General features: G+C 38.5%; 1 protein-coding gene across 27 annotated transcripts in view; it reads right to left on the bottom strand.

Moving 5' to 3' along the window:
- Nucleotides 1–13190, bottom strand: part of MAP2 (microtubule associated protein 2) — a 291575-nt gene that overhangs the window by 42308 nt on the left and 236077 nt on the right. For 15 of the 27 annotated variants that reach the window (XM_059393356.1, XM_059393353.1, XM_059393358.1 and 12 more), the window contains 3 exons: nucleotides 12366–12479; nucleotides 10143–10220; nucleotides 788–1033 (listed from right to left, as the gene is read on the bottom strand). In XM_059393356.1, coding sequence (XP_059249339.1) covers nucleotides 788–1033; nucleotides 10143–10220; nucleotides 12366–12479 — 438 coding nt within the window. The remainder of the gene's footprint in view (nucleotides 1–787; nucleotides 1034–10142; nucleotides 10221–12365; nucleotides 12480–13190) is intronic. The other 12 variants (XM_059393364.1, XM_059393365.1, XM_059393369.1 and 9 more) reach the window with 1 other exon arrangement.

Below are 13190 nucleotides of genomic sequence, written 5' to 3'. Positions count from 1 at the left end.
CTCACTTGTGTTTGAAGGTCACAGGTGTCTCACTGTGGTCATTAGGGCTAGATGTAGCTATCTGGAAAAGATTTGGGGACAAACAATAAAATTCAGTCATTGCTCCAAGAGCAAGTGTATGGATCATCGTTACCTTATACACTTGTGTGTCCTGTTGGAACAGTGGGAAAGAAATACTTTATGAACTTCTAATAGAGGTTAGATGAATGAAAACTCAAGAGATATGGTGATGGTCAAAGATGTTGGCTGCCATGGAGAGGAAATGATATGAGAAGCATCAGCAGGAGCTTTTAAGGAAACCAAACCAGTATTCATCGGAGCATAAAAAATACAGCACATTGCGGTTGCAAACAAAAACAATTCTACCATTTAAGCTTCTATGTGCCAAAATCCAACTCCACAGTTTGAAAGAAAAGCATATGAATCGCTGTCCCAAAAATAAAAATAAAAATATACATGTATTAGCAATGTGGCTGGCAAACACTTGGAGATGAGGCGGGGGCGGGGTGGGGGGGGAGGCGGACAAAAAGCTCACACAGCATCGTCAGCCTGGCTGCAAAGCGTACTGTATCATGGCAAAGTAAAACCAAGACTCAGCTGCAGCATTGGAAAACCTAGCTGCCACACAGCACCTGTGCAAGCCACACTCTGCTCGTTAAACCTACAACATCGGTCTCGGATCATGAGGAGACCAAGCCATGGGATAGCACTGGAGAGGCATCAGGCCCGTAAGCTGCTGAAGAGATCATTTGCAACAAAACACATGCAAATCCTAGGAAAGACACACCTTCCCTGGCAGAGGAAGGAATTGTTACTTCTGGAGACACCTCCGTGACCTCTTTTACACTTTTCTCCTGTGGGCCCCCTGCTGGGCCACTCTCTTCAGGAGCTATGTGAGCCTCGGCACTAGACTCCACGTGGCCCTCCCTGAGGGCCTGGGGTTGGTTTGAGGCCTTGGCAGCCCCGCACTCTTTCCCAGGAAGAGTGGCAGGTGTCTCTTCCTCAGCCATTGTTCCCTCTAGCGTTTCTTCTTCTTAGGGATGAAAAAGATGTTGACATCATGACCACAGAACAATACACACAATGGCAGAAATACTACTCAACGAACACTTTCAGCTCCATTACATGGACCTCGCCAGAAACTTCTTTACCATTTGGAGGAGCAGATTAAGATTTGAATGCAATGTGCATTATGTATTGCTTGGGAAATGGTCATATATATATAATCTGATAATAATGATGCCTTTTAAAGTCTCGTTAAAAGGCTATTTATTTGAAAACGTGAGAGCTGAAAGGGTTTTATCGCTCTATTCCCCTTAGTGGAGATGGCAGTCAGTTGCGCACACATGTAGGAAGCTTGCTGGAAATAAGAGATGGTGCCGCTGGGTAACAGATGGTTATGAAAAGACAGATGGGTTGATGGACTGAAAAAATCTTTACGTTTGCTAGACATGGGCTGTTTTCTCCAATGCAGTAAGCCCCTACAGTAAGCCCCTTACTACATGTAAGAAGCCCCCTACATGTAAGCCCCTACATATGAATTTCTGATTACTTTATTTAAAACATGCAAACTTCAGTAAAGAATCTTGGAGAATAAAAAATGCCCAGCCTCAACAACAATACTCATCAACTACCCTAACGGCTTTATCATGGAATCCATCAGCACTATCTTATTTGATATTTAAGGGCCAAAGTTTCAAGTATTTAAAGTACTAAATAGTATTTTAATATAACTTATGTAATATTTTTAAGGCCAAAGAGTTCCTAACTCAAATTTATTTTCCCTTCATTGCACTCTATGATATGGGGGAATGTAAAAAATTGCAAGGAGTAAGCAAATTATTTTGAAAAGCAAGGTCCAGGTAAAATGGAATCTTAGCATTTAGGAAAGTCTACCTCGGGAACAGAACTGTTACCATATTGCTTATACCCGTGATATACTGTGTGTAGTTGCCCTTGATTCTGAGTACGACAACGTGCGCATTACCTGGAAAGTCTTGTTTCTGCAGTTCAAAACCAAACCACCAAGATAACTGAATGGCAATCAAACTGCCAAAATATCTTCCCCAAATAGGTATATCATGTGGAAAAATATTAATAATTAAAATGGAAAAAGCACACTCAGGCCACGGATTATCATGTTCAGTTGCTTCTCACTTGCACTTTCAAATGTCAGTAAAATAAATCCCATTTTATTGCTTAAGAAATTAAAGGGGAGTATATAAGTAAGCTGCTTTACAGTTCTACAAATGAAAGATTTGGATGAAATTCATATGAAACATTGTTTAAATGGCCCCGTGAGAAAGACTACAGCAGGCAAGGAAAGGAATTTTCTTTTTTGAGAACTATTAAGACCCCTGGGCAGGGGATGGGGGAGGGGAGAAGTACTACATCTATTTCGTTCCACTTAGCACTCAGGGACTTTCATGTTTGTCACTTAATTATGTAAGTAACATTTTAAAAATTCAGATTCCAAATTATTATTAAGGCCATTTTTATAATGCCACAGAATTAGAGATTTTGACAACAGGGGAGAGACTTTCACTGTAGCTGCTTTACTCATGGCACCTTCTTGGGTCAAGTCTAATCAATTTAATCAACATATTTTCCAAATCCACATAACCTTCTGCTTTCCATTTCCTTATTTTGTATTAATCATGTCTATTTCTGCCTGTTTCTCACTCAAAATTTCACATATTTTTCCTAATCATTTTAAGTTCACACTCTTAGAAGAATCTACTTTTACCCCATGTGGGTTGTATTTCTCTATTAGAGTGTCTGAGCCACGGTGCTCTTTGTTTTCCCATGGATCCTCAAAGAAGTTTATTATCATGAATGTCGTGGGTCATCTATGAGTTTATTCCCACTGCCTTGGAACTATCCGCTCTTTCATTAAATACTGTCCTGTATGGAAATAAACTCTTTGTGCATACAAGAGAATATTTTGAGAATAAGCTCTTAACCTACACAAAACATGTTTTAGCTTTAATTTTGTTTTCCTTTACAAAACTACCTAGTTAGAGTGAGATGAGTTTCAGCCCACCGCCCTCATCACGGCCAGTTATACACTAGGGTCTCTAGCTTTCTGAGGGTGGAATGACAAAGGCTTTGGATCATTTCCTTCACTTCAGCCCAGGTCTGCTCATGTGAGCCAATATTTAGTCACTTGGGGGAGCCTCTGTAGTTTCTGTAGATGATTAAGTGATTAGGAGAAATACACTCATTCTGTAACATGCATTCTGCCCTACACAGATTCATGGATTTTCTCTTTTAAGGAGCTAACGTATTGACACAGCACTAAAAAGAAGGCTAATGCTATTTAAGTCTGATCCTAGTAATATTCTGTATTCAAGGAGGAAAAAAACTATATACAGGATCCTCGTCCTCAGTTTGAGAAAGAGGATGTATTTGTCCCCCGCTGATTTATTTACAGGGAGCAGAAAGGAGTCATACTTTAACTGAACTCTTTTTCCTCCCTCCCCCACCCCCACTCCTTTTGGGGCTTTGTTTTCAGAAACAATGATACAGAACAAGAAAGTACTCCTACGCCTCAAATCAGGCTTCTTGTAGATGAGGTATTTGGCTAGACATATAAACTATATAGGGACTTCACTTTCATATGGAAAAAACAGGCTCCTGTCCCTCCCACCCCGCTCTGAAGGTACACTGGGAATGAAGCATGTGGTCAAAGCCGCAGGCTGGGGTGTGGGGGGAGCAAAAGGGGACCATGCTCGGTTCACCTTTCTCCCGGCCTAAGTGGGCCTCTGCACTCTGCGCTGGGACACTGGGGAGCGCACTAGAGGTAGTCCATTGTGAGCGGAACAAAGGATGCTCATAGTACTCCTCATCGGAATGGGAAGGGTCATCCTCAGGCACAGACACAGAGATGGAGGGGGTTAGGAGTCTACGCCTCTCCCCGCTGGTGGCAGGTTCGTGGCTGGGGAAACTGTGTAGAGGACCCACTTGGTCCTCAGCTCCTTCATCTACAAACAGACACACAGGAAGAAACTGCAGGGAGAACTGGACAAGACAGACGCAAGATCAGACGCACGAGACAAACACCTGCACAAGGACACAGTGGGCCACAGAAGTAGCACAGAGGGATGGAGGGGAATTAGCAAGACCAAGCGGATGGACGATGGGAGGCGGTGAGTGTTTCATGCTTCCGTAGCCACTGAATTTACACGAGTCACTCCCTTTACTGCATGATAGAAATTAACTATACAATCCCCTCAAACGAGTCAGAATCCCCACAAAAACACTGCAAAAGAAACAAAGCCTGACAATACAAATGCGTGAATCGGAAGAAATCCTTTCAAGTACATTCTTTGCATGCTTCTGTCAATATGTTTAGAAGTTAAAAAAGAAGAAAGGTGTTAGGACCCGATGCATTACAACAATAACAGGGGAAAAGAATCCTGTTTGAAGCACAACCTTAAGTATCTAGGATGCCCATATAGTTAGCATGTGGGTTATTTTAATTTTTTGTTAATGATTTTTACCAGAAAGCCATTTTTAATTCCAGGCCTGTTAAGAATCTAAGGTGCGTTATTTCTCTTCCCTGCCCTACTAAGGCAAGCACAGCGGTATAGCGCCTTCTTTGGGGCTAACTCTTAGGGGCATCTTTTCAAACCCTGGTTCTCATGGTTTTAAGAAAGTTCCTAACAATATAAACTCATTTTCTTTTCTTTTTCTTCTGAAAGCTTTAAAGAGATACCATTAGCTGACAATGATTTCTACAGAGCTGGATTCAGATTCACTAAGACTTTATTCTATGTGGTTTCATTATTCTATGTGGTTTCACCTCTGACTGTTGGCTGTTTTTATATTTCAAACCCTCATTGCATATTTCTCATTGCAATGCTGAAGTAACTACTCTTTCTTGCGTCCTTTCCAGTCTCTTGGCTTAGAACTCTGCCTTATTTCAATATATTTCCTTAAGTACACAAGTATAGGTCAGTCTGCTTAGCACTTGCATTCTGGCGTATTTCAATGAGCTTTAAGGATGGTGGCAACAAACAATATTTGGCTTCCAATGTGGTACAGACCCTACATCTCAGGCCTTCACGACAGGTTACTGAATTTGCTAATCACTGTTTATTTACTTACATAGGAAATAAGTTTTAGATTTCATAACTTTCAAGAATAAGAATTATTAAAATTTATTGAAAGTCTGTGTATCTAATTTTTACTTCTATCAACATTTAAGCAGCCAGATTATAGCAATTTATTTGAAAATGCACTGTAGGGTTAGGGCAGTATCTTATTTTGTGCAACCAAGTGCTGACAACCAAAAATAAGGTTGAAATCATAAAGATACTAAAATAACACTCTGTAGAGGGAATACTTTTAAATCTTTTGAGCACGTTGTTTACTGATTGTTCCGTGTTATTTTTTTTTTTTCTGGATGGGTGCTCAGAACTTTTTCAGCCATGCTGCTTATTATATCATGGGATAGCAGAAGCCTAAAATTACATTGGATATTCTTAGTTCCAACTCGGCACGATTTCTCAGCTGAGCAGATCATTGGCTGAGATCTGGCCTACAACACTGGCTGAATCATAAGCCCTGGGCTTGTCACATGTCCTAGCCATTCATATTTCCTTCAGGACTCCCGGAGGCTCTCAACACTGCACATATACAAGTTACTTCTAACACTTTCAATAGGCTCAAAAAATCGCATGGACAATCTGTCCGTGAAAATGGCACAGTTGTCTCTCTGCTGGGCAACATCTTCTGGGGAGTAGAGCAGATTGCAATGTAAAACTAAAGAATCTGAAACTGAGAGCTGGGAGTTTAAAGGTAATACTCCTTAAATGTTTGAACCTTGTGAAGATTTTGACTTTCTCTTTCTAGTTGCCATTGCTCATTTCTGAAAGGGCCAACATGTGAAAACATCACAGAGTCTTGCTTCAGATCTGTCACATTTCAAAGAAACAGTGTTTTCTATTCTGAAAACTTTTGCTCTAAACAGAGAATGACAAAAAGAGAAAAAAAAAAACAACTTTAAGGACTGTAGTGGAAAGGAGCTTCTTTGTAGTATTTGCATGGCACTGAGCCAGCAGCTTCAAAAAGAGGGCCCAGCGAAGTCCAGTCTTGGTACTGTGAGTTGTGTGTGTGCTCCACATCTCTGCTTGGGACCTATGAACCTGAATATCCACAAGTTCCAGAGATGTGCTAGGGGAAGTTCTACTAAAAGGTCCACAGCTAGCTAAGACCAAACAGTGTGTTTGATCCCAACAATAATGACAGAAGAAATAGGTCCTATTTGCTATAGAATCATGTATGGCATCCCAATAGAGGTGGAATACATACTAATTATAAGTAATGACTTCTTTATTTGGGTATGCCTTAAAAAAAAAAAAAAGAAAAAAAAAAAGAAATTGGTCTAGTACCAATTCTTCGGGGGGAAAAAAAGACCCAAAAAACAACCTCTCATTGGAAGATCACTTCCCTTTCTTGTCCCCACATTGAGAACCTAGATAAGAGATGGCTTTAGGGACACAGTGGGGCTTTGATCGCAGGGACTGAGACCTGGATTGGAATTCTGGATTACTGGCCATGACATCCAGGGGCAAGAATTGGAAGTGAATATTATCTCTCTGTGGGTTGTTGGGAGGATTAAATGAGGCGAGACCTATGAAAATGCCAAGCACAATGTAGGACTCCATGCGTGTTCGTATCTTTGTCTTCAGTATACTCAGACGAATTGTCATGTACCTCTGCTTTCCCTTCATTGGATGCATAGGATCTAGACTTGAGAGATCTATAAAAAGTGAATTCATTTCATACGTTAGTTTTGTTCTTTAAGGTCAGGATTGAATGTTATCCCTTTCCTATAAGCACACATGTTTGGGGGACTCTGCTCTTTCCACAAAATACTCTATTTCATTTAATAATGTGATATTTCAAAGAATAAGGTTGCCTTATGGACCTCGGGCTTTTACATAGCTCTGCTGCATAGTGATAATCTACAAAAATGAAGCTTACCTGATTTCAGTGGAGGGATACATTTTCCCTAACTTACTTTCATACAATTAAAGAAAAAAAAAAGGCATTTGAAAATTTATTTTGAGTTAAAGTAAGGTCTGCCACATAAAAACCCAGGCTTCATCTGTCAGCCCCCTTTGGTACAAATGAGAAGTCATTCTTATGAGAGACAGAGTCTCAGGGGGGTATCGGTGACTCAGTGATTTTGCCTGCTCTAGAATCACAGCTTCTGCCCCACCATTGGGGGCAACTGGCTCTGCGTACGTTGTTCTCCACTCTCTCTAAGCCCTTTCCATGCGGCAGGCTCTTCACTGAGGACTTAGTTTGCTGTGTTTGCTGCCCATAGGATACGGAGGGGAAAATCCTATTAGATTAGTGACATCGTTGACCCAGGATAACATCCACCCTAGGATTTTTCCTGGTTCTATTTTCAGATGATCCTATTGTTCTTGCACGGGCTTCCAGCTCCTAACAGTTCAGTCCAAATGACAATTATTATGGTTAGGTCAAAAAGACATAGGAGATTAATTTGCAAACATTACACCTAGTGCAGAATTGATGCATTGTACCTGAGTTTCCTTTTAAGTGTGCTACTTGTTTATTTTTTCCATCAAAATCTCTTTGTTTCCCAGAATAAGCACACAACCTGCAAATTATTAATACTACATCAGTTATAACAAGTGAATACTCACAATTTACAGTAATTAACATCTCAAATTATCTTTGGTGGAAGCATTCATGCTTCCCCTTTGGGAAAGAACAGCTTTTAAAAATGTTTGATAATGAGTAAAAAGTAACCATATCTTCAAAATCATTGAGTTACTCAATTTAATCCATGAGCTCTTTTATATTCATATAAATGGATTGGCAGTCAGGTGCCTTTAAAGTTTCTTTGAGGGTGTGTTAAGTAGGTAAAAAAAAAGTCTCATATAGTTTAATACTTTGTTCTGAAAATATGAAAAAGAGCAATTCAATAAAAATACAAGTTTGGTTTGAAAAATGTTAAGAAAAAATATATATTCACTCATATTCAATAGGAAATAAGTTGAAAATTTCCCCAAATACACTCGAACAACACGGGGAAAGCAATTCCCCCCAAATAAGGAAACAGTTACACTGGAAAGTATGCCAAAATGTGAAAATGAAAATAATTCTATGGTTCGTTTATATTTTCATTATATCCATGATGTCACCTGCCAGAAAGCAGACTGGTTGAATTCCCAACTGGATGGGCAGACCCTACTGCTCCTTCTGCTCCCACTCCCATATGAGAGCAAGAAGGGTAGATTACTTGGCCTCTTGCCGACTTTGGAGTGACTGCCAAGCCACAAGTACCCAGTGAGCATCTTGGGTAAAGAAGATTTTCTGAAAGGCTTGAAGTGTTGTGTAGAAACATTTTCAATGACCTGAGGGAAGTACAGCTGAAACCAAGACTCTGGAACCAAGGCAGATACTGATTCTCAGATCCCTTCACTGTTTTAGCCCCTTTTCACCACCTAGGAGCCATGGCACGTCTTCATTTCCCAGAAAACCTCACGCTCTTGCCTACCTGAGGCATTTCCTGCATTTCCTGTTCTTCCTGTTTCAACTGCCCTTCACTTCCTTCTTTGCTTGGCCAACTCTACCTCATGCTTCTGAGCTCAGCTACTGTCTCCTCATCACCCCAAAAATTAAGATTTCCCTTGTTCTATCTTCAAGCTCTCTGTTCTTTTCCTTCCTAGGACTAAGGCAACGTGAAATTATTTGTAAACTTCTTTATTGGCTTTCTGTTCTCCACCAGACTGCGTGTTCCTTATAGGCAGGATCACGAATCTCTGTTGTTCACAAATGTGTAGCTAGAATTCGAGGAGTACACTGTAGGTGCTCCATAAATACGTGCCAATGAATGGACGAGGGCAAAAAATCTTTCAAATCTATAAACTAAAAGATCAGATCACGTTTGTAGGAGATTAACTAACAATTAAAACTGCCACTGATTATAGTCCCCAACTTTTCTTTCATTCTTTAGAGTAATTTAGTTTGGTTAATGTTATTTCAGGCAGTAAATCAGAAAAAAGCCTCAAGTTAAGAAAGAAAAAGCTCACTAAAAGAAGTTGAGGTTTGTAAATCTATGACAAAAGTAAATTATGTTTATTGATAGTTCGTAGTTCTGTAATTTAGGAAAATCTGTATTTAGAAAGTCAAAGAATATTTTAAATAAAAGTAATTACAAATTATAAAAAGACAGTGAGAAATTGTTCAATATTTTTCCATTTTTAACACTAAAATAATTGCTAAAAGGGACCACAAATGGAAAAAAATAAATGAATAAAATGGCATAGTATTAAAATTTTGATTTTAGTAGATGAAAATTAAATTATATTGAAACACTTCAGCGATAGCTCTTGTCTACCTTCTGAAACTCAAACAATACACAAAAGCTAACTGACTTAAGTCAGAAAGCCAATAATAGTCTCTTTTTAAAGAGTGACTTTCAGCTCAGATTCTGAATGAATATTCTTCAAAGGCATCCCTCTGTTTTATTAACGAGAACTGAAAAGCTGACATAGCATTCTATGTTGACTAAATGCATAAATACATTCATGGACAATAATAGGTCCCAGCAGGGAAGAAGCCATGATCTCAGCTTCCAGTTCACTGCTCTCAATATCAGAGTCATTCACTGACTTCTTCATTTATTCATTAATATTTATTGAGGGTTTGCTGTAGGCCAGGCCCTAGGGAAGCCCTTGGCAGCACAAGAGTGAGCAGAACAGAGACAATTCCTGACAATATTTCCTTATGATTTCTTCAATAAATTTATTTTTGTTCAGTCACTTATAAGATAGGATTGTATCTTCCGTGTCCAAACATGTTATGTGAATGAAATGAACTGGTTGTCTGTAGCTATTCTAGCAATTTTAAACACAAAGTTATCTTCTTGATCGAGCTGATTTTCTTTTTTTAAATTTACTATATTCCTCCTACTTCTGATTTTGTATAGATAAATGATTACACATTTATGTAAAGTCTTTGCTTCTTCTGGGCTGTTTGAAACAGACAGCTTTCAAGCTGGGTCACATACTAACCCATACCCAAGTCCAGTGCCTATGGACTGATGCTAATTTACCCTTTATCAGAAGACAAACCTCACAAAGTCCACTGGGTCTTACCTTCTTCCACTGTGATGGTCTGTTCTGAGGCTGGTGATGGAGGTGGAGAAGGAGGCAGATTAGCTGTCTCTTCAGCTGCTAAAGATCGAACAGTAGAGAAATGATATATGATTAATCCTATTAGATCATTAGATGTAGAAGAGCTCTGCCATCTGTAGAAAGGCCTCTCTATGAAATTTAGGACAAGATTCACTAGTACGCTGCATCTGACTTATTTTCTGTCTGATTACCTGATTCATCTAGTTTAAAAAAACCTAGAAGAAAAGAAAAGCATTCACTATTTAAGAAAAAATTGTTTGCTTTCCCTATAAAAACAGATTAAAGATGCCTGCTAAAGTTCTATCGTTAATCCCATTAATTGTGTCTTCTTGTTCAATTAATAAAACATGTTATTCTAGCCCTAATCTATTATAGTCAAACACACAGGCAAGCACTGTAGTTCAGATTTAGCTTGACCGACTAAAAAAAATATCAGAACTCTATATTGTTCAACTTCTTAATCTGGAAAAAAATGTAAACTTTATCATTCACAGTATTACACGTTTTTTTTTTTTTTTTTTTTTTTTTTTTTTTAGATTTTATTTATTTATCTAAGAGAGAGAGAGTGAGAGAGCAGGAGCAGGGTAAGGGGCAGAGGAAGAAGCAGACCCCTGCTGAGCAGGGAGCCTGATGCAGGACTCAATCCCAGGACCCAAGCTGGACCCAATCATGACCCAAGCTGAAGGCAGATGCTTAACTGACTCAGCCACTCAGGCGCCCCAGGTGATGTATTTTTTAAACATTTTATCCACTGAGTCTAATGTCAAAATGCATCTTCTCTATGTATCCTCAGAAAAGAAAAATGAAGCTGTCATAGCCTAAGGCAACCTTCAGAGACAACATGTACTAGTGGGAACTGAGTAATCTTCTGGCCTTGGCATTATACGTGAAGAACCAAAGAGAAGGGTTCTAAAAGTTAATGGTTAACTCTTTTTTCTCAACTGCTCATATGAAGGTAAGGGATTGCAAAAAGGAAATATTTGTCATCAAGGCCAGCAGGAAAATCTATTTTACAGAGCATGAGATTTTCACTCTCAAAAAGCAGCTTTGGGATGACAGGTGACGTCTTAAGTCCTTGACCCTGTGGGTTTCTATAGAACACACAGTAAGACTTTAAATTTAAGAAAAGGGGTGTCTTTTCTTTAAGGTATAGAAGTGAACCACAAACTGAAGGTTAATGTTTGAATAAGATAATTTACCCCCTGTTTAAAGACAAAATTAAACTTTTATAATCAAAGAACATTTTACTGCAAATAATGAGTATTTATTATCCTGCGAGAACAGAATTTTTATTGCTTAATATTTTTTAGTCATTTAAATTGCTTAAAGGAGTACTGACCAATCCTTAATCAAATATTAAGGATACATTAGGCTGTGTGAGACAAAATTGGATATGTACTTTTTTTTAGACTTCAAAAACCATACATTTTTATGGATTAGTTAAATGTACTTATACAATAGACTTACATTGAACCAAGAGAGTTTCCTTTCTTGTCTCTGCATGTATATACACCCACATCTATCTTCTTTCTATCTATCTTTATCTATCTATCATCAATTTAAAGGAGGGGCAGCAAGCCTTTGGCTAGGAGTCTTTTCTTCAGTGGGCATCATTATATTACCTGTTTGGCCCTGGAGGGCATCTGACTTGTGACCAAGGGAGAGAGAAATGTTATCTCAGTGTCCTTAAATAAACCAAGTGAAGATCGGTACATTAAATGGGATACAAGGTCACCCATGATTCGAACAAAGCCCTGACTACAGGTTTTCTGTAGCTGGTTCAGGGAGACCTAAACAAAACGTCTTGAGACAAGCATTCCCCAAAACCCATAAAGGGAAATACTCATTTCTAATTAGAGTATTAACATGTTTTCTTTATAAATGGGTGCCATGACATCCACATGCATTGGCTTTATTTTTATAATAAATTTCTCTAGTGGTCTGGAAATGAAAACTTAAGGGAAATTTAGGGGCAAAGCCTATCACCCTAAAGACTGTCCAAATCTTACAAATGAGTCTGTCAAGAAAGGTGACAATGGGTGCCAGGGCCTCCCAACAGAGGTGTTTGATGAACATTTTGCTTAAGGATCAAGTATGAGATAGGGCCTCTCTTTGACCGTGAAGACTTGGTCCTGTGGTCACCGCAGCAGAAACAGCTCTTGAACTGAGGTCTTTCTCATTTACCTAAAGGCAGAGCTGCAGGCTGGTCTTTCTGCTGAGCTTCTTTCTCTTGTTCACCTTTCAGGACCGCTACAGCCTCAGCCGTGACTACTTGGACTATCCTTGCAGACACCTCCTCTGTAATAAATAGTAACAAAAGAAAATAAAAGAGTGAGACAAAATGGGTAGCCAAGAGGAAAAGTAATGAAACAATAGAGTTGATTAGAATTTTTTTCCTGTCTTCCCCCCCAAAAATACAATAGAATTTATTAAATTGCACTAAAATATAAATACATAGATTATAACCAGAAACAGAAAAAAAGAAAAAAAAGAGAGAGAGAGAGAGAAGTAAAGGGACTGGCATTCTGGGAGCTAGGCAAAATGAACACACCGTGAAAGAAAAACAATTTGCATGGCAGTTTATCTTTAAAAAGCTGTTTATACAAGCAAAAACAAATAAAATTTTTACACCAGGTAAAATAAATTCAGAAAAAAAAAAGGATTCATTTTGGATTTAATATAAAATGCTTTGTAGTTTTCTAGAAAGTTTCTTTACAATATGTTTCTATGCCGATTTGTAGAAATACCATAATTTAAAACCTAAAGAAGATGCCTCAAAATGTGAATTTGTGATCAAACAGCATTATCCAGGATCAATGTGAACAAGAATGATTAAGAAAGACCTGGAAAGAGAAAATGTGAATGAAGTACATGGAAATGATATATCAGATGGCCTCTTTTTATTTTTTTATTTTTTTTTAAACATTTCTTTTTTTTTTATTTTATTTTATTTTTTTTTATTTTTTATAAACATATATTTTTATCCCCAGGGGTACAGGTCTGTGAATC

This window comes from Mustela nigripes, chromosome 3, assembly GCF_022355385.1.
Source record: "Mustela nigripes isolate SB6536 chromosome 3, MUSNIG.SB6536, whole genome shotgun sequence".
Lineage (NCBI taxonomy): Eukaryota > Metazoa > Chordata > Mammalia > Carnivora > Mustelidae > Mustela > Mustela nigripes.
Note: the sequence above shows the minus strand (reverse complement) of the source record. Positions and strands in the feature narration are given on the sequence as shown.